The sequence below is a fragment of the Sorex fumeus genome, unplaced genomic scaffold, assembly GCF_029834395.1.
Source record: "Sorex fumeus unplaced genomic scaffold, SorFum_2.1 ptg000035l, whole genome shotgun sequence".
NCBI lineage: Eukaryota > Metazoa > Chordata > Mammalia > Eulipotyphla > Soricidae > Sorex > Sorex fumeus.
Window position 1 is genome coordinate 25,533,787 of NW_026606092.1, and position 20,544 is coordinate 25,554,330.

Consider the following 20,544-nt stretch of genomic DNA (forward strand, 5'->3'; position numbering starts at 1 on the left):
CTAATGGTTAAATACATTTCAATACTTGACTGATCAAAACAAAGTAAGGAAAGAATGTAGTGGAAATAACAGAGAATAGAGGAAACTGTTTTGGCAGAAGAATCATTTGCTCACATTTTTAAAAAAATTTTATTAGTGAGACACCATGAGGTACAGTTGTAGACTTATAAATTTTGTACTTGGGTTTCAATTATACAATGATCAAATACCCATCCCTCCACCAGTGCCCATTTGCCACCACCACGGATCCCAGTATCCCTCCCACTCCCCATCTCCCCCATCCCACCTGGCCTCTGTGACAGGGCATTCCCCTCTGTTCTCTCTCTCCTTTTTAACCAGACTCCTTAAAATCCCCATCTCAGGCAACTTTTCCTTTCTTTTTTTGCTAATGAAGGTGTTAATCTTGCCAGGCAACTTGTTCCTATAGCTTGCAAATTTCTCCATCTACTATGTGTAATGTCATTGTCACCTCTATTTCTCTTCTTGGCATTCCCAAATTTATTTAACTCTGTATGAACCCAGAAGATCTGTGTTGATAGGATTTAAAGTAAAGAAACTATTCATATTTGCACATATTATATGCTCTATTAGATTCATCGTGCCCTCCTCAACACTTGCTGGCCTTTTTATTGATTTAAAACCTTTTTTAATGCCTGCTGTAAATATTTCACCATTTATTCAATTTTTTATTATCTCTTAACCTGTTCTTTTCCCTTTTCCTTTCTCTTAAATATTGTTTGTGACTGCTTTTGTCAAAGCCCAAGTTCCTTGTTTCTTTTCATCTAGTTAGGGCTTAATTCCTTATCACTTTTGTCTGTTCAGAATTTCCATGCATCTCTGGGTTCTACTAGCTTTATATTTCTAATGTTACAGTCATTTTTTGGCTCTCACTAATTTGAAACTCCATAATTATAAATCCCTGAATATCCAATCCTCTCAGTCATCTGAAACACCACCTCCATACTAAGGCAATCATAACCAAAACCTAATCAGATGAGCTCCCTGCCATATCCACAAAGCATTCTCAGTAGAAGCCTGTGTGAAAATCAGGATGTTGTAGTGGGTTGCAATTGTCCCTCCTGAAATCTTCCTAGTGGCCTAGAATATAACCGCACATGTAGAATAACATACCAAGTATATTAAAAAAATCTTGTCTAGGAATATTACAGCTATCCAGAATGTTGTTTCCTAGAGAAATGAATTCTGTCTTATAAATAAAGGGATTACACGGAATCTTTTAGAACACAACAATCTTAAGACTGCTGATCAATAGCAAAGTCAAACGCAAAATGTAAATGTCATGATTATTTACTGTGTTATGTTTTCACTTATCATTTCCACTGAAATATTAAATGCAATATTTAATAGAGAAAAAATAGGGAGATTTTGTATTTCATACATATAAGAAAATATATGTGTGTATTTTTGTTTCTAACAGTTTATTTATCTCAACTTATAATAGCATTATCTGTTTCATATGCTAAGCTGTCATTTTTAATGAACAAAACAATGAGACAATTACAATTGCAAATTGTAAATAAAACATTTATTCTAGTCATCATTTAAACACAAATAAGGATATAATTGCAAGATATAATTAAATATAATAAGAACAGTGCATTATGAAATACAAATGACATATACACTCTTGGGGAAAATTTACATATTTTAAGATAGCATTTTAACCATTTACAATTGATATAATTTGTAGTTTTAATTAAATAGACTCTTTAAAATATCAACAGTAGTAGAAGTGGCATAATCAAAGAGCCCTTCAGTTATACATTAGCATAATCAACCTGTGCAAATTTGAATTCATAAAAAAATTCTCACCTAAGTTAATGTAATGCACATAGCATGCCATGCATCTGTTCACAACATATTGTTAGAAACCATTCTGTGTTAATGAATGTATAAGAAATGTAGAAGGGAATATATGATTAAGAATAAGCTATTCTGTACAAACTGTATGTTATGAAATAGCATATTAAAGCTGATTTTTCTCTACCTTTGCAAGGAATTAGAAAGTCATACTTTCCAACAATAGACAAATCATAACACATTTACATTTTTTTGGTATGAGGCATTCACACATCTTGAATCCAACGTCAGTGATAATTTCACATGATAGAGTATTTCACAGCACATGGGACAGTTATTCATGCTCGAATAACAAAGCAAATGATCAATGGTTTCTCCCTCTCTGTCGCTGGTATTTCTCCCCTTATATTTCTCATAGCAAGGAAAGTTCAACTTTTTGGCAACTATATTGGGAATTCCCTGTATGTGATCAGGTATTTTCTAAAAATCTTAGCTTTTTCCTTTTAAAATTGAAAGGAAATGGATTTTCCAGCACAGTTCTGTTTTCTTAGTATGGCTCGGTGCTAGATAAGTTGTCTCAAGGCACACCAGATACAATCTCTGCTTTTATGGAACTTGAAATTTAGTGGAGGAGCAGATACATAAACAAGCAATTGCTGCATAGTATTTCATATACCAGGAGGGAGGAAAGAACTGTTTTACTGGAGAAGGCATATGAGGTAGGGGCCATGAATTAAGTTTGACTTCTCACAATGATTAAAGTTAAAATCAAATAAAATATGAGATAATAAAAACCTAGAAGCTAACTCAAAACGTTAATGGAACAATTTTTTTTAATTTCATTTATTTACCTGTTTCTTTCTAGTTTCAACCTGTGCCACTGTTGAGTTCCGCTGTGCAGATGGGACATGCATTCCAAGATCAGCACGGTGCAACCAGAATATAGATTGTGCAGATGCTTCAGATGAAAAGAACTGCAGTAAGATATTCCATTACCTTTTGTTTGTTCATGACTGGGAACTTTTGGCATTGCTGAGAATGCTACCCAATATTTTCTAAACCTCGTCCAAAATTGATATGTAATTAACCCCTGTTGTGTAGGATAATTGCATATTTACTTCTTCAAATGAGGTTACCTTGTCTTGTCTCTATGACCTACATAAAAGGCTCATAATCTTTGAAGGTGAAGTGTTTTCATTTTTCTGTTTACCTCCTCCTAGATAATACAGACTGTACACATTTCTATAAACTTGGAGTGAAAACCACAGGGTTCATAAAATGTAATTCTACCTCACTGTGTGTTCTGCCAACCTGGATATGTGATGGATCTAATGACTGTGGAGACTATTCAGATGAATTAAAATGCCCAGGTAATTCTTGAAAGAAAAATGCTCTTTACAATCCAGAGACCAATTATAAATACTAATCTCATTAAATTTCATTCTTGATAATTGAGATTAAACTTTAAATCATAGATTAAAATAAAAGTAAATCACCATATTCTAAACAGACCTGTATTTTATGTAATGAGTTATGAAATGATGTTCAAGAAATCTCTATTTGGATCAGTTTCCTTTCTCATATTCAGCTCTTTATGGATCGTTTAAAAATTCGTTACTAAGTCTTAGAATGGGTAATTTATAAAGATCACTCACAGTTATTACAGATGAAGAAAAAGCTCTTTGTGGATTAAAGGAAAGAGGCTATATCTTTTCTTTTTTCCTTTTTCTTCTCTTCTGTCTGTCTGTCTGTCTTTCTGTCTGTCTGTCTGTCTGTCTGTCTCTCTCTCTCTCTCTCTCTCTCTCTCTCTCTCTCTCTCTCTCTGGGGGGTGGGGTGAGAAGCCCGAATGACATGCACCAGGCATTGCTCAGAGCTTACTCCTAACTGCATTCAATGATGACTTCTGCCAGGCTTGGGGAAATTGCATGGGGTGCTGGAAGTTGAACCTGGGTTAGCTGCATGCAAGGGTATCACCCTTTCTACTGCACTGTCTCTGCAGCCCCAGAGGTTGTGATTCTGTTAAACGTATACACATATAAGCACATGTATGTCCATATTTTTTGTGGTAGGTACATTTTCTACCATTCTGGTCTTCTTCTAATGTTAATAATTTAAAATATGATATTTCAACACCATTTAGAGAATTATGCTTCTTGGGAAATATGGAAAGAGACCCTGAAAATTAATAAAACAACGGAGCAGAGAGACAGGAAGCCAGTACTAGATCAGTTGAAATATCTTAAGTGTAAGCAACAGTCTAAGAAAAACTCAGTTGTAAATTATTTTCAGTTTCATGGTTAACTGCTTAAAATGACTTTTCTCACAGCGGGTAGGGCGTCTGTCTAGCACATGGCAGACCCGGGTTCAACTCCTCCGTCCATTTCGGGGAGCCCGGCAAGCTACCAAGAGTATCCTGCCACTAGGCAGAGCCTAGCAAGCTCCCTGTGGCGTATTTTATATGCCAAAAACAGTAACAACAAGTTTAAGTTGGTGCCTGCTGGAGTAAATCCATGAACAAAGGGAGGACAGTACTACAGTGCTACATTCAAGTAGACTTTAAAAAATTAAAATGAATCGCCGTAAGATTCACAGTTACAAAGTTGTTCATGATTTGGTTTCAGTCACACAACATTCAGTACCAGTCCCTTGGCCAGTGCACATTCCCTGCCACTGATGTCCCCAGTCTCCCTCCAGCTTTGCCTCTAGCGACCTCCAGCCTGCCTTTATGCCGGGGAGTTTTCTTCTTTCTCTCTCCCTCGCTTTTTCTCTTTTCCTTCTGGACATTATGTCTTGTAATAAAAGTACAGAGAGGTTATCATATATAATTATTTGTCATGTGCACCTCATGGTGATTTAATTTTAAAAAGAAAAGAATTAAAATGGCAGTAATTTGTGCTAACTTTTGAAAAATCATAAAATGATAATTAGGGCCCATTATGCGCTGGAGCGATAGCACAGCGGGTAGGGCGTCTGCCTTGCACGCAGCCAACATGGCCAACCTGAGTTCGATTCCTCCGCCCCGCTCGGAGAGCCCGGCAAGCTACCGAGAGTATTCGATATGCCAGACACAGTAACAACAAAGTCTCCAATGGAGACGTTACTGGGCCGCTCGAGCAAATCGATGAACAATGGGAGGGCCTTTACTTTACTTTTTACTATAGAGTGACTGGAATACATATATTATTGGTTATTTTGTGGCTTCCTATAGGTACATTAGTCAAAAACTTAGTAAAGCTTACAGTGCAAAGGCATAGAGGACACAGAATTTCTTTAAAAGAATCTTACCTCTCGCATGCTTGCCTGTAGATTAAAATAATAATATTTTAAAAATTTAAACCTATATAATTTACAAAGTAATTTTTACAAACAGATACATTTTTTCCTCAGGAAGTTTCACAGGTTGTAAAGTTTTTAGAAATTGCATTGCAAATTGTTTTACTCCCTTAAAACAGACTACTTATTTAAAACAAATTGCACAGAATTTCAAGAGCAATAAGTTTATCAAGGTCACATATTTTAGCAAAGATTTCCCAATGCTTTTATAAAATTACATTTTTTGACTATGGAATTAAAATAGTTTTCACTCCATATGGTTATCTTTAGGCCCACTTACTGTAAAAATATCTGTTATTTTATTATTTTTTATTAAATAAATTTAACATCATTTTGGTTTAACCCATTTTTCCTTTACTATACTTTTTGTTTCAGGAATCTGTACTAGATTAAGTGTGATTTTTGTCTAGTCTTTGCCTAAAACTAGTTTCAGAGTTTTAAGATTTTTTCAGTTTTCTTTATTTTGAAATTCTGATGAAAATATTGCATTAATTTTAAGTGCTTTATTACTTACATTTTTTTAAGTCCAAAAGATTTACTGTTTTGTTTTGTTTTATTTTCTACTTACATTGTGGAAATGAAAGACTAATATAAACAACTTAACACTTTACTCTTTATTTTATCACAGTTCACAACAAACACAAATGTGAAGAAAATTATTTTGGTTGTCCTAGTGGAAGGTGTATTTTGAATACCTGGGTATGTGATGGCCAGAAAGATTGTGAGGATGGACTGGATGAATTCCACTGTGGTGAGATACTACATTTTTCTCCATTTTTTTTAAAACCAATTTTACATTTATATACTAGTGTTTTCATACCTATGGACTTTACACAAAAATATTCTTAATTGTTTTTGACATTAATTTAAAATTTAATTAAATATTAAACTATTATTTTTTAAATTACAACAGAAGAATTAATAGCAGTAAGAGAACATTCTACCTTAGGTCTTTTCTAAACATTTTCTTTTTTAATTTCTATCAATTTTTAGAAATGCAATTTTAAAGTTAAAAAACTTTATTAAAACTTAGCTTCTATCAGTTTAGTAAACTTATTAACTTTAGATGCTAAAGTTAACTTTTTAATTTGCTATGAATATTTAGCTCACATTACTTTCTATGACTCTAGCTGTCATGAATATTCCCTATAACAAAGTTTCGCAATAAAATAGTATTCTTAAGTTTGTAATTCCAAAGTCCGATCTTCACCACATAATTTTTTTCTATGGTGTGCATTTCATTATACTTGGCAAGGTCAGAAAGCTTTTGGGAAAAAATAATTATGTAAAATTGTTGGGGTGTTTGTGCTATCCAATACAAATTCATTTCCTGTAGGAAAACAATTTCATATTCACTATTTTTTTAACGCAGATAGTGTGCATAATGGTGAACAGAATATAAAGAAATTAAAAATCAGTCTTCTTTGAAATGTCAATGTTGTCTAAAAATAATTATTACAAAACGTGAACATGTGTTTGGTTTGATTGAGATACTGTGATTCTTTACATTGGAGTCCACATCTAAACAAAATTATCAGAAAAGTAGTTTACCTACATTCATAGCTTCTAGAGAGAGCGATTATATCCTAGTATCTTCTATGATTAATTTTTCCCACACCTCCTTTTTTCTAAAAGTCTCTCTTCATATATCATCTAAGTCAATACTTAAAATAAACATAGAAAATGTTAAACAAGATATATAGGGTTTAAAATAAGATGTGAATTTTTTTACAGTAATTGTATTTTGAGTACTAATTTAGAAGGATTTTTTTGAGATATTTTCTTGTGAATTAATGGATTGGTTAAAGAATTAAAGAATGCCAATATTTGCTATAGAAATCATGGATTTTTTTATATTATACAATTGGGGGCCGTGAGAAAGATACTCTTTGATGCACTCAGGGTTCACTCCTGATTCTATAATCAGGGGTCACTCTTGCCTGGCACAGGAAATCATGTGGGGTGCCCCAGATGAACCCAGGTGAGCTGAATGCAAGGCAAGAATCCTATCTTCCTACTTACTCTCAGGCCCATAATTTTTTGTAATAAAATACCAGCCACAATCTAATGAATTTGCATTTTTAAGTAAACTCAGGAGATCTAATGGTAGAGAAGCAAAAACATTCAAGCTTTAAGTATGCATGGGAGATAGGAGTAACTAGTGACCTATCAAGTGATAACTCCTTTGGTTACTTCATTATTATAGTAAACATTTATGGTGGGCACTCTCCTATTTATGTTATCCATATCATATTATTCTTACTGTAGCACCCATTGTTCATTGATTTGCTCCAAAGGGCACCAGTAACGATCTATTGTGATACTTGTTGTTACTGTTTTTGGCATATCGAATATGCCATGGGGAGCATGCCAGGCTTTGCCCTGTGGGTGGGATACTCTCAGTAGCTTGTGGGGAGAGGGATGGAGAAATCGAACCCTGGTTGGCTGCATGCAAGGCAAACGCCCTACCCACTGTGCTATCTATCGCTCCAGCTACCGAGAGTATCCCGCCTGCTAAGCCAATTATTCTACATTTATTAAAAATTAGATTAAGGGAGCATAATAATAGCACAGCAGGTGGGGTGTTTGCCTTGCAAGAGGCTGACCCAGGGGCCCAACGGTGTTTGATTCCTCTGACACTCTTGGAGAGTCCTGCAAGATACCAAGAATATGTCACCCACACGGGAAAGCCTGGCAAGCTCCCCGTGATGTATTTGATATGCCAAACACAGTAACAACAAGTCTCACAATGGAGACGTTACTGGGCCCACTCTAGCAAATAGATGAACAACAGGAGGACAGTGCTACAGTGCTACATATACTTATTATCAATGTTATGTGTATGTTAACATGTGTGAATCAATCTTCAGTCACTCTTCACAAATACAGTGATTCAAAGTACAAAATCTGTGAGTATCAAACTTAAGAGATAATTGCAGAACCTGGAATTTCAGAAGAAATGACTAAGTTGAAAAATATTATAGAATTGTCACAGAAAAGCAGAGGACTTCATTTAGTATAGAATATTTGATTTCAGCAGAGTAAAACTTTTTCACTGTTGTACCTGTATCATGATGGTCTCCATTTTTTGTTTTTCTGTTGAGCCAATTTTTTTTTTTTTTTTAAGATTCTTCATGCTCCTGGAACCAGTTTGCTTGTTCGGAAGAAAAATGTATTTCTCACCACTGGATTTGTGATGGAGAGGATGACTGTGGAAATGGCTTAGATGAAAGTGATAGCATTTGTGGTAAGTGTTTCTTTTTTGGTTACTTACTCACTTATAGGCATGCAATATATGTGTATATAGACTCTCAGTTAGAGCATACATAAAAGTTTACTTTCAATCCATTAAACTTAACATCCAATTTACAGTATTTTGTACTTATCCTGAATATTGATAAAATTAATGCATTATATATATTTGTCCTACTCTTCAATGACATTTTAAAAATAAATAATTGATATAACCTGAATAAAATAATTGAACTTGTTAATTATTGATGTGTATTTATAGATAGCCCTAAAAAGTATAATGCTTAGATTCACACAAATCATCATAACTAGATGCTATTTGTGTGTATGTGCAATAATTCAATTAAATATTGAATTATTTTAAGTGAGAGGTAAATAAAAGAAAATATTTTAAAATTTTTTGGAAAGCTCAGCAAGCTACCGAGAGTATCTTGCCCACATTGCAAGCTACCCATAGCAAGCTACCCGTGACATATTCAATATGCCAAACACAGTAAGTCTCAAAATGGTGACGTTACTGGGCCTGCTTGTGCAAATCGATGAACAACGGGGGGACAGTGTTTGTTTTGTTTTATTTTATAATTTTAAAATATAATTTAAAATTCACCTTTATAATACTAGAGACACAGTATAAAAAAACAATTGTGTGCACATATATATGGGCATGTATATGTATATATGCATATATACATATGAGTACATATAAGTATACCCAGAGTGTCTTATTGGATAGCAGCCAAAGTGATGATATGTTGCTTTGAATCAACCACAAATATTTAACAATAGTTTAAAAACAATTATCAACTGAACTTTCTAAAAGGGTTAACTGAAGAAAACCTTGTACTTTTAAAAATTAAATTTAGGGTATTTGCCTTGCACGCAGCCAGCCCGGCTGAGCTGGGTTTGATTCCTCTGCCCCTCTCGGAGAGCCCAGGAAGCTACCGAGAGTATCTTGCCCTCACGGCAAAGCCTGGCAAGCTACCGGTGACATATTCAATATGCCAAACACAGTAACGACAAGACTCAAAAAGAAGACATTTCTGGGCTTGCTCGAGCAAGTCGATGAACAACGTGAGGACAGTGCTACGGTGCTACTTAATCAATATTTTACTAGTCTATGCATGTCAATCTTTGTCTATTTACCTGTAATATCTTAAATATCTATATGATACTTATCAATACTTTTAAATCTAAGTAGTGGCCCTAAGATATTTCCAGTGAGAGAATAATATTGTACTGCTGGAGATTTATTTGTAAATATTATAAAATCCATTCCTTTTCTTAACCTACAATAATGACTTATTGATACTGCTGATTTTTCGAAGTGTATACAACATAATAACCTCTAACTTTAAACAAGATTGAATTCTCCCACATTTGAACTTTCTGTTGTATACCTTATCTATAAAGAGATGCAATATATATATATATTTTAGAAATACTTCTGTCTACTAAAATGATAAATGTGTAGTATATAAATAAATTGTTCTCTTTCTATGTTCTGACTCTTCTCTATCCTTTCTTATTTTTCAAAGTGCTATTGTTATATCTACACATATCGATGACCTGATTTATTTTTAGGGAAAATGATAATTGGGCATATCTTTCCTTTGTCAAGGCAGAAGTCTTTTTAACTTAATACAAGCTACATTTTATTTACTACTAAACTGGAAGCACATTTTTAAAAATGGGCCTGAGTGATAGCACAGGGGCTAAGGTACTTACTTTGCACTCGATTGACCCTGGTTTTGTGCCTTGACCAACACCAAAAGTGATACCTGAGCCCAGATCCAGAAACTGGAGTAAACCCTAAGTACATATAGGTGTGACCCCCAAAACCAAAAATAAACCAAAGCTAAAAAATGAAATAAAAATAAGCTTCAGACCATATATTCCTCAATTAGTTAAATCAGATGATTCCTCATTTAAAGGATTTTTTCTCAGTTGTTTTCAGCATTTAGCATACAAAATATTCTATTAAAATGTATAAAAAGGTATAATAGTAGTAGTAGTAACAGCAGCGCCAGTATTTTGATTTGGTTTTAGAGTTACGTCCAAGGGGTTCATGGGGCTGATTCTAGTAGTGCTCAAGGCCTCAAGTAGGAACTTGGATTGAACCTGGGCCTTCTGCATGCGAAGCATGTACTCCAGTCTTTGAGCTATATCAGATGAGCTCTGAAATATAGAATCTTAATATCCTGATGTGACATGAAATACTTAATACCTGATGTGACTCCACATAACTCTAAATATCCTGATGTAACTATAAACACAATCAGGTTTTTGTCTGTTGTTCCTCATGATATTATACTTTTTAATTAACTTGCGATAAGAAAATTCAATATTTTCATGATGTACAGGGATTTTTTTTTCTATTTTTCCATACTATCATAAAAATAGGCTATTTTACTTTACAGTCACATTACATGATTTAGTATAACAGAATACTTCTAGAAGTGGGGATTTTTAATATTGTAGTAACTTTTTCCTAATAACATTTCGGTGTGCATTATTATAAACCAACTTGTCTATATATATCACCACATTAAATTCATCATTAAATTTATCCTATTTGTCAATATGCATTTAATCCTTTTTTTATCTGATTTACTCCTTTAGCTCCTGTTTGCTAATGCCAAGTTTCATCTTGGAGTCATAGATAAAAGTAGCTTTACTTGTTCATACATTTTTTTCTATTTACCATATATAAATGAAATTCACTCTCCTTTTGGTTTTCTTCACTAAGAATACTTGTTTTTATTATAAAGGAAATTTTTAATTCATTAAGTAATAATCCATGTCTAAGTACACAGTGGTTCTGAGTTACTTGGTCTCTGGGGATTTTATTTTGTAAACCAAAGTTTAGAGCAGCTTCATCATTTGCTAGGTGAAATAGGAGACATTCATAAACATTCATGCATTTACTAGAGGTTACTCAATGATGATTGAGACAGGACCATAGGATTCTGAAATATTTGATCAGTAGAATGGTAATTCTTTTTTTTTTTTTTTTTTTTTTTTTGCTTTTTGGGTCACACCCGACAGAGGTTACTCCTGGATCTGCACTCAGGAGTTACTCCTGGCGGTGCTCAGGGGACCATATGGGATGCTGGGAATCGAACCCGGGTCAGAAGCATGTAAGGCAAACTCCCTACCTGCTGTGCTATCACTCCAGCCCCTAGAATAGTAATTCTTAGCAAATAACTTTGTTGAGTGTGTTCACAAGATGAATCTGGTAGAATTCCTTTAGTTTGTCGTCCTCTCTCTTGGGATTTATTTCATGAAGAAAGCAATGTGTCTCCAGATGGCACTGGTAACTATGGAGTGAAGTCATGAGGTTTTTCTTTGACCCATTTTCTTTCGAATTGACTATTATGTTTTGGCATGCTCTTAACACAGAATCTGTTGAACGCTATCAAGGGAGCCAGAAAATTAGCTGCAAAGAGCCTTATGCCATTTTATAGCACAAAGTATCTTAGTGATTATCTAACCCTGTCCCTCGTTTCACAGATAGTGGAACTCAGATGGTAGGCTTCTCAAGGTCATAAATAATTAAATTTCTCAACAGCCAAATCGATGTGATATCTATTATGTCTACCTTGAGATTAAATTGGAATGTTAATAAAGTACACAAGGAGTTTTAAGTATATAAATATTCTTTAGAGGAAAAGATTGTTGCTTTTTTAAAAAAATCTCAAGCTAAATACAAAAATATTATGGAAATTAAAGTACTAATTGAGAGTATAATAGTGAAAGAATATTTTATGTTCTTATGCTAAGTATGAAAATGTAAATAAGAAAGAATAAGATGAAATAATTTTCACAGGAAGATAATTTCATTAGAGAGGCACTAAAGGCATAATAGGAGCAGGTAAATTCATATCTAAATGAGAGCAACATTTATTTAATAGATTTTTTATGATGTCTTCCACTAATAGATATATTAAACCCTATTCTATTCAAGCACTGATCTTCAATTAAAAGAGCAAATCTGAATAACCTGGGGGACTTTTCAATAATCACTTTCCATCCTGTGTTCCAAGTTAAAGTATTATGTCATGGCAAGCATGTTTCAGTTGGGAAACATCCTCAGAGGATTTTGTTTGGTTACGTTTCCAACTCCCTTGCCCCCAGTCCATTAACCATCTTGCAAGGGAGTTCTTTTTCCCTCATGACTCTATGCCTGAAAAGTAAAATTATACTGAGAATCCAGCTAAAGATATTTGATAATTATATTAAATGTTTGAAAAAGCACATCTTAAATTATTTTTGTTAGTCATATTTTTCTTTCTAGAGATATTAGCATTATTTGACTGATTCTAACATATTAAAGCATCTGTTCTATGAATATCTTTTGTTCACATGAAAGTGAGAAAAATAAAACAAATAGTGTTTTATTTGTAGATCATGCGTTTTACTAACTCAAAATTTTACATAAACAACAGACAACTAATTTAAAATGTAAATCTGTACACACGTGCATTCTCTATATGTATACATATGAATGCGCATTTATAGCTACTAGAAAATATCATTAAAGAGAGTCATTTTCTAGTTTTGTATGATTTCTCTATGACCACCAGGAAAAATAAAGACAAATACCCTGTGTTCTTTTTGGTAACAGCCATAGTCAATAAGTTTTGTTTTGTACTATACTTTTGAAAAGCACTATCAGTTAATAGAAGAGAGAACAGTAGATTAGATTCTGCTTAGTAAGCATAAAAAAGGCAAAAGATGTGTACATATATTTTTTTTCTTTCAACAACACAAAGTGGAAAGTAACCATAATGACATTTGAGATGAAAAGGAGGTGTTTGGTACATATATGGAATGTGAATTGCTAAAAATGACTGTGCAGCCCCCTATTCGCCCCCACCACCCCGCACACACCTAAAACACCTATACTGTTGAATTATTGTAGTGGTTACCTGAGGGAAGTCGCTGGGAGAGGGATTACAAAGAGGTATCTCTTTAGGTATGGGGATGTGCTAGAACTTCAGGGTTGGATGTAACTAGTATTATAAATACAGAGGTGCGAGATATATTCTTGACATCCCATGGTTCTGTAAATGGCTGACAAGTTTTAAGAAATGTGAAGTAAAAGAGAGACTTGCTTCTAATCAGTTTTAAGGTTCTAAGCTCTGTATTTGGTACCCTGGCCATCTTGAAACTTTCTGCAAACTTTTCAACTGGCCTGATCTTCAACTTTTTTTTTTCTTCTGTGAAATGAAACTAATAACAGTTCTGCTGATTGAGATTATTATGAAAATTAAGTGAGTTAATATGCTGAGTATATAACTGAGCTTTTAGATATAGCAATCACAAAATACTAAATGTAATATTTTGAATGGTTTTCAAAATAGTGTCAGACATTTCTATTGTGTTCTATGTTTTGCTACAGTACAGGGTAAGAGGAGTCGGTGAGTGTTTGAGGCACACCATGCCATACTCTGTATTTATTCCTTACTTTGATGGTCCTAACGAAACCATATACAGTTCTAGCATCAAACTAGTGACATTAGCCTGCAAGACCAGTGCCTTGACCCTTATACTATCTCTGGCCCAGTTTTGCTGTTTTAGAAGAAAGCAAACCCCTTATTATTTTCTACACGATGTTAAAACTACAACGCTTGCATTCAGGAAGAAAGTACAATTGGAGTGTAAGAAGTGAACATATCTTTAGGAAAAGAGTAATATTCTACTATAATCTCTGCTTGCCAGCAGCTGTCTTCTGCTTCCCTTCCTTTCTATAGGAAACCTAAATGACAGGCCTTTCCCTTAGGACACACAGTGATCTCAATGACAATTTTTCTTTGGGTCTCAGGTTCCATCACCTGTGCTGCTGATATGTTCAGCTGCCACGGCTCCCACGCCTGTGTACCGCGACACTGGCTTTGTGACGGTGAAAGGGACTGTCCAAATGGAAGTGATGAACTCTCCACAGCAGGCTGCGGTATGAATCTATGCCGGGGTTAAACTCAAATAAAAGCTGTGATGATGTCCTCAACTGTATTTTTGTTTTTGTTTTTGTTTGTTTCTTAAACAGTAATTACCACATCCCTTTTTTCTTTTTTTCTTACTGACCCAAGTACTGGGTTCTTAAGTTGTGTCAGGGAAATCGGAGGTTGGAGTAAGGGAGTGTTGTCAGGATAGAAATTCAGCAACCTCCCTAACTGCTGTTCAGAGTGTTATAAAGGGATTTATCAATTTACTTCTAAGATAGTGCACTTACCTAATGTATGTGAGTGTAAAGGGCTTGTTATTATTTTTAGTATCCCCTACTCCTTCCCCATAATAAGGACTTTTGGGTTCTCCATCAGAGATGCTCTGTACATGATCACCATGTTCCAAAATATCTACTGATCAGAAGGTCAGTAAACACCTATTAGTCCTATGGATAGGTATTAACCTTTGGGTCAGGTAAAAATAGTATAGATAGAGATGAAATGAAGCAAGAGGATTAAAGGAATACTTCTGTAGGTCAGATAATTTGCTAAGTTTCTGACTTGGTCACCTCAGGAAATTTTCAGAGAATTCACTCATAGCAAAAATTTATATAAATATCTTTGCATGATCAGAAGTATAAAAAGATTGGATATTTGAATGCAGGTCCCAAGGTCACATAGATGAGCTATTGAGCCGTGCAATTTATCAGAAACTGTGCTATGAACTCGGCTCATTAAAATAAATTCTGCCAATCATCCTTCCAATGACCTGTCTTCAGGTCTTTAAAACTGTATTTGGAACCCTAATGCAAGTGTGTGTATACATGAATGAATGTAAATGAAGCACAGTTAAAACAGAGAAGGGAAAGGCAAACTTTGACTCAAGCTAGTATGCACAAGTCTCGTGTTATTATAGGATAATTCGTTTTGATCTTGAAACTGATATGTGTGTCTGTAAAGGTCAATGGGGCCACTGAGGGCTACATAATATAGGATTATGCATCAATTCAAAGATCCAGATGGTCCCAGTATATTGTTGCTATTGTAGCAACTTAACACTCTGGGAGGCATATTAACACTCTTGGACCACATGGGTGCTATTAAGTAAATTATGCTAAAATACAACAAATTGCACTCAAGTGACCTGAAAGTGTTAATGCCAAATAAGCCTCTATTGCTTAATGTTTTAAAGAATAATTCACTTATTAGGATTGGCATAATTCACTAGAGCTATATAAACTGTTACACAGTTCAAAGTTAGAGGAGTTATTAGTAACTTAGTTTTAATTTGACTATAATGGGCATTTCTAATGTGACTCCTATGCAGCAGCTATAATGTTTTTGAAATAATAGTATTAAAAATAAATTGCACTTGATTAAATCCAAAGATTCTTTTAGTGTTAGCCTATTCATGTCTCTATTTCAATTATTAATGCATTGAAAGCAGACAGACATCCCCTTTCTTCTTACAGTCTAGAACTCTGTATGAATAACTATAATAATACTTCTTTTCCATCAGAATGCTATATAGGAATAAATAATTGGTCAACACAAGAAATATAATGTAAAAAATCATGGGAATCACATAATACATTTTAGAAAAGTTAGTAAAGTAAGTAAAGTAAAGGCCCTCCCGTTGATCATCGATTTGCTCGAGCGGGCCCAGTAACGTCTCCATTGGAGACTTCGTTGTTACTGTGTCTGGCATATCGAATACATCACGGGGAGCTTGCCAGGCTCTGCCATGCGGGCGAGATACTCTCGGTAGCTTGCCGGGCAAGAAAAGTTAATTGAATCAGAAAGAACGTAGAGATAACTTCAATAGAAGAAAATGCCTGCTAAAGAGCACGTAGGATTCTACTGAGTACCAGGAATAGGATGATCAGCTTCATATTCCTTATATAGTTCTCTTAAAAAAATTTATCGGATCTGCTGATGTCATGGAACATTTCATCCATGTTTTATCCCATGTATTTTATGGTTTTAGGTCTCACATCCAGGAACTTTAATCAATATGAAATTTTTTTGTGTGTCTGGAGTTAGAGTCCTGCAGTCTCATTCCTTTGCAAGTGGTAGTCCAGTTTTCTCAATACCACTGGTGAAAGAGATTTTTCCTTTCTCCATACTATGTTCAGACTCTTTTATCACAGATTAAATACTTAGATGTGTGGTTTAATATATATGCATATATGCATATATGTATTTCTGAGCTCTTGATTCTATTCCATTGATCGTGTTTCTATCATTATTTAAAAACCCATACAAGTTAATATGGTTTTCATTACTATCACTCTGTTTGTATATAATATAGATAGAACACTTTCTTTAGTTATCTGAGGTCGTTTATATTTTATCTCTTCTTGAGGAAAGTGTCACATTTGGTGGTGCTTGGGGACTGTTTGCTCAGGAGAAGAAACTTTCAGCAGTGCTGGGTGGTGGGGAAGGGATGTGAGGGAAGGGTATATGGTGCCAGGGATCAAACCCAGAGCTTGATCCAAATCAAATCATATGGCACAACCCTTTTAGCAATATGTAACCCATAATATATCTTTTTTTGATCATTAAAAGTTTTACAGAGATTTTATTAAATATATATATTGCTTTGGTAATCTGACTGGAGCGATAGCACAGCGGGTAGGGCGTTCGCCTTACAAGCGGCCAACATGGCCGACCCGAGTTCGATTCCTCCGCCCCTCTCGGAGAGCCCGGCAAGCTACCGAGAGTATTGGATATGCCAGACACAGTAACAACAAAGTCTCCAATGGAGACGTTACTGGGCCCGCTCGAGCAAATCGACGATCAACGGGAGGGCCTTTACCTTACCTTACCTTAATCTGAACATATTAACTATAAAATTTTTTCACCCATAAACTAGGAATATCTTTCCATTTCTTCTTGTCCTTTTTCTAGTTTTCATTACATAAGTCTTCCACCTCTTTTCTGTTAAATTTATCCTATACTTAATTCTTATAAATGCAGTTTTTCCTAATTGCTTATTTTTCTTATTTTTTGTTTCATATAAATATGCAACCAATGTTTGTGTATTATTTTTGCAGTCTGCCATTTTACTGTAATAATTTATTACTCCTAGAAGATTTTTAGAAGACAACTGCAAATAAAAAAATTTAACCTTTTTTTTTTCCAATTTGAATTCCTTTTGTTTCTTCTTGTTGTCTAATATCACTGGGTAAAATGTTTAACATTAACAAAGTGATGACAACTTTATCTTGTTCTTGATTTCAAAGAGTTTTTAACATTAGTGGATGCTGAAATTTATCAATGCAGCCTATACATCTATAAATCTATTTATATTTATTATTTACTTTTATATCTTTCTTTTATTTTATATCTTCCTTTTAACTTATGCAATACATTAATTGATTTGTGAAAGAATGCTGAACCATCCTTGCGTCCCTGGACCAAACCCCAGATGGTCATGGTGTATGATCTCCCTTTAACATATTGTTGAACTTGATTTGCTTATGTTTTGTTAAGAATTTTAGCCCATATCTTTATCAGAAACATTCATCTGTAGTTGTCAATTTGTGTGTGAGAGAAATAAAGAAAAGGAGACGAGAACGAGAAAAACAAATTATCAGATCAATTTTATTATTCCTTTTAAATATATAATGAAAAAATGCACCAAGAAAGTAAAGAGTGTTAAGGAGACAGATAAAAATGACCTAGGAACTTTATTGAAAAAATTTATTTTTACCTGTAATTTACAATTATGTATATCAGATGATTGTTGCTTTTACTTCCTCTTTAGGTGATCTACATTGAATTTTCACATTGTATTAGCTTTTAGTGCAAAACATAGTGATTTGCTATATGTGCATAATAGAAATTGATTATAATAAGTCTAGTTAATATATGTCATATAGCTGATACTTGACAGTAGAAATATATTAAGTCTTTGATCCTCATTTATTTATCACATATCAGAAAGGATTTTTTAATTTAAGTGGTCCCCTTAGCTCTCTGATTCTATACATATTATATTATTTACATTTGCTCTTTCTATATACTTTCTTTGCAATGTTTGCTATTTGTGAGGTATAGTGGGACTTGGGCCACACCTAGCAACGTTAGGGCATACTTCTGGCTCTGTACTCAGAGATCAATCACTCCCCATGGGACTCAGAGAACCATCAGTGATACTGAGGATCATTCTGAAGTTGGCCGCGTGCAAGGCAAATGTCTTACCTGCTGAACTTTTGCTCTGGCCCTAACTCTTGCCATTTTTTATTACATATTTCATCAATTAACCTCAGCATTGCTCTGCACATACTGCCGTATAAGTACTGCGGGCTAACCAATTGTGCTGGAGCGATAACACAGTGGTAGGTCCTTTGCCTTGCACGCAGCCAGTCCAGCTGAGCCGGGTTTGATTCCTCGCCTCTCTCGGAGAGCCCAGCAAGCTACTGAGAGTATCTCACCTGCACAGCAAAGCCTGGCAAGCTCCCTGTGACGTATTCAATATGCCAAACACTACAGCAAGTCTCACAATGGAGACATTACTGGGACCCCTCGAGCAAATCGATAGGACAGTGATTTGATCAATCACTTTTTCCTATGAATCAGGATGTTCACTAGAACACTACTTAAACTGATGACTATTTCGAAAGATTGCATTGCTGTTTCATAAATGTATGTTCCTAATTTGTTAATTTTGATGGGGCTTTATCTTCATTTAGCATACTTTCTTAATTTACTTGAAACCCCTTAAAAGTCTTATAATTGTCTCCAAAACTGTAACTTCCTCAGTACTTTTTTTTCATTTTTTATAACCTCAGTACTTTCTATTCCCATATTTCTTTCATCATATGCATTAACACTTGCTATTACCTGGACTATTTTTCTCAAAGAAACAATATTTTATTTTGATTACTTTGCTAGTGTTATAAACATGATGAGGGGAAACTCTGCAAAAGTAAAGCAATTGCTTTCTTCAAAAAAAATACATAAAAATAATTTAATTCATTTTTAACAACTGACAAATTGCTGAACGGTCTAAAATTCCAGGGTCACCCTAGAATTGTTTACTATGTTAATGCTAAAGACATTTATTACATATTTACATAATTTTTATATTCAGATATTTACTAATAGGCATATGATACATATTATGCACTTACATGTTTTATTGAATATTTATCAATATTATTAATTGTATAGTTAAGTTAGTAACTAGAACAGCATATATTCCCAAAATGTCTATATTTAAGGAAATAAAACAGATGCTCCACTAACCTTATTCTCCGTGATATCTGTCTTAGCTCCCAACAATACCTGTGATGAAAATGCCTTCATGTGTCATAATAAAGTATGTGTTCCCAAGCAATTTGTGTGTGATCATGACAATGACTGTGGCGATGGCTCAGATGAGTCACAGCAATGTGGTGAGTATACTGAAACTTTTTATGAAGTACTCACCCAGAGTAACAGTTTTTAAACATCATTTAAGTATAATGAATATGTCTCTTTAATGTCTTTATATTCTTTGGTTAAGTACCAAAAATTATGTAAACTGCATCATATTGAGGTTTTATTTTTTTTCATTTTTCAGAAATAACCATACTACTTTCCATTACAATTATAGCAATTTACATTCCCACCAACAGTACGGGAATTCTCTTATTTTCATGTGTTTTTTGGGTGGGAAGACGGAGAACCCAAGAGTGAAGGAGAAGGCTGAACATGTCATTTGCTACTTTATCAATGAGCCTTAAAGATATGCTTAATGAAATAAATCAGATTGATAAAGAGATATGAAACACAATTTCATGCTATGTGGTAAATAGGAAACTTAAAGAAACAAATAAAGTGAAACAAAAGTAAACATGTAGATTTTACAGTCAAATGAGTAGTTACTTGAATGGAACGATGTAGAAGATTAGTAGCACTGTAGCACTGTCCTCCCATTGTTCATAGCTTTGCTTGAGTGGTCCCAGTAAGGTCTCCATTGTGAGACTTGTTGTTACTATGTTTGGCTTATCAATACCTCATGGGTAGCTTGCCAGGCTTTGCCATGCTGGTGAAATACTCTCGGTAGCTTGCCAGGATCTCTGAGAGGGGCTGAGAAATTGAAACTGGCTCAGCCAGGCCGGCAGCTTGCAAGGCAAACACCCTACCGCTGTGCTATCGCTCCAGTCCCAGAAGATTAGTAAATTGAGTAAAAAATATCAATGA

At 34.4% G+C, this 20,544-nt stretch overlaps 1 protein-coding gene across 1 annotated transcript in view; it reads left to right on the forward strand.

Annotated features, from left to right (window-relative positions):
* LRP1B (LDL receptor related protein 1B) overlaps positions 1-20,544 on the forward strand; it is a 1,985,988-nt gene that overhangs the window by 1,660,408 nt on the left and 305,036 nt on the right. The window contains exons 48-53 of the mRNA XM_056117551.1: positions 2,687-2,800; positions 3,042-3,191; positions 5,784-5,906; positions 8,283-8,402; positions 14,232-14,360; positions 19,632-19,754. Of these exons, the coding sequence (XP_055973526.1) occupies positions 2,687-2,800; positions 3,042-3,191; positions 5,784-5,906; positions 8,283-8,402; positions 14,232-14,360; positions 19,632-19,754 (759 nt within the window). The remainder of the gene's footprint in view (positions 1-2,686; positions 2,801-3,041; positions 3,192-5,783; positions 5,907-8,282; positions 8,403-14,231; positions 14,361-19,631; positions 19,755-20,544) is intronic.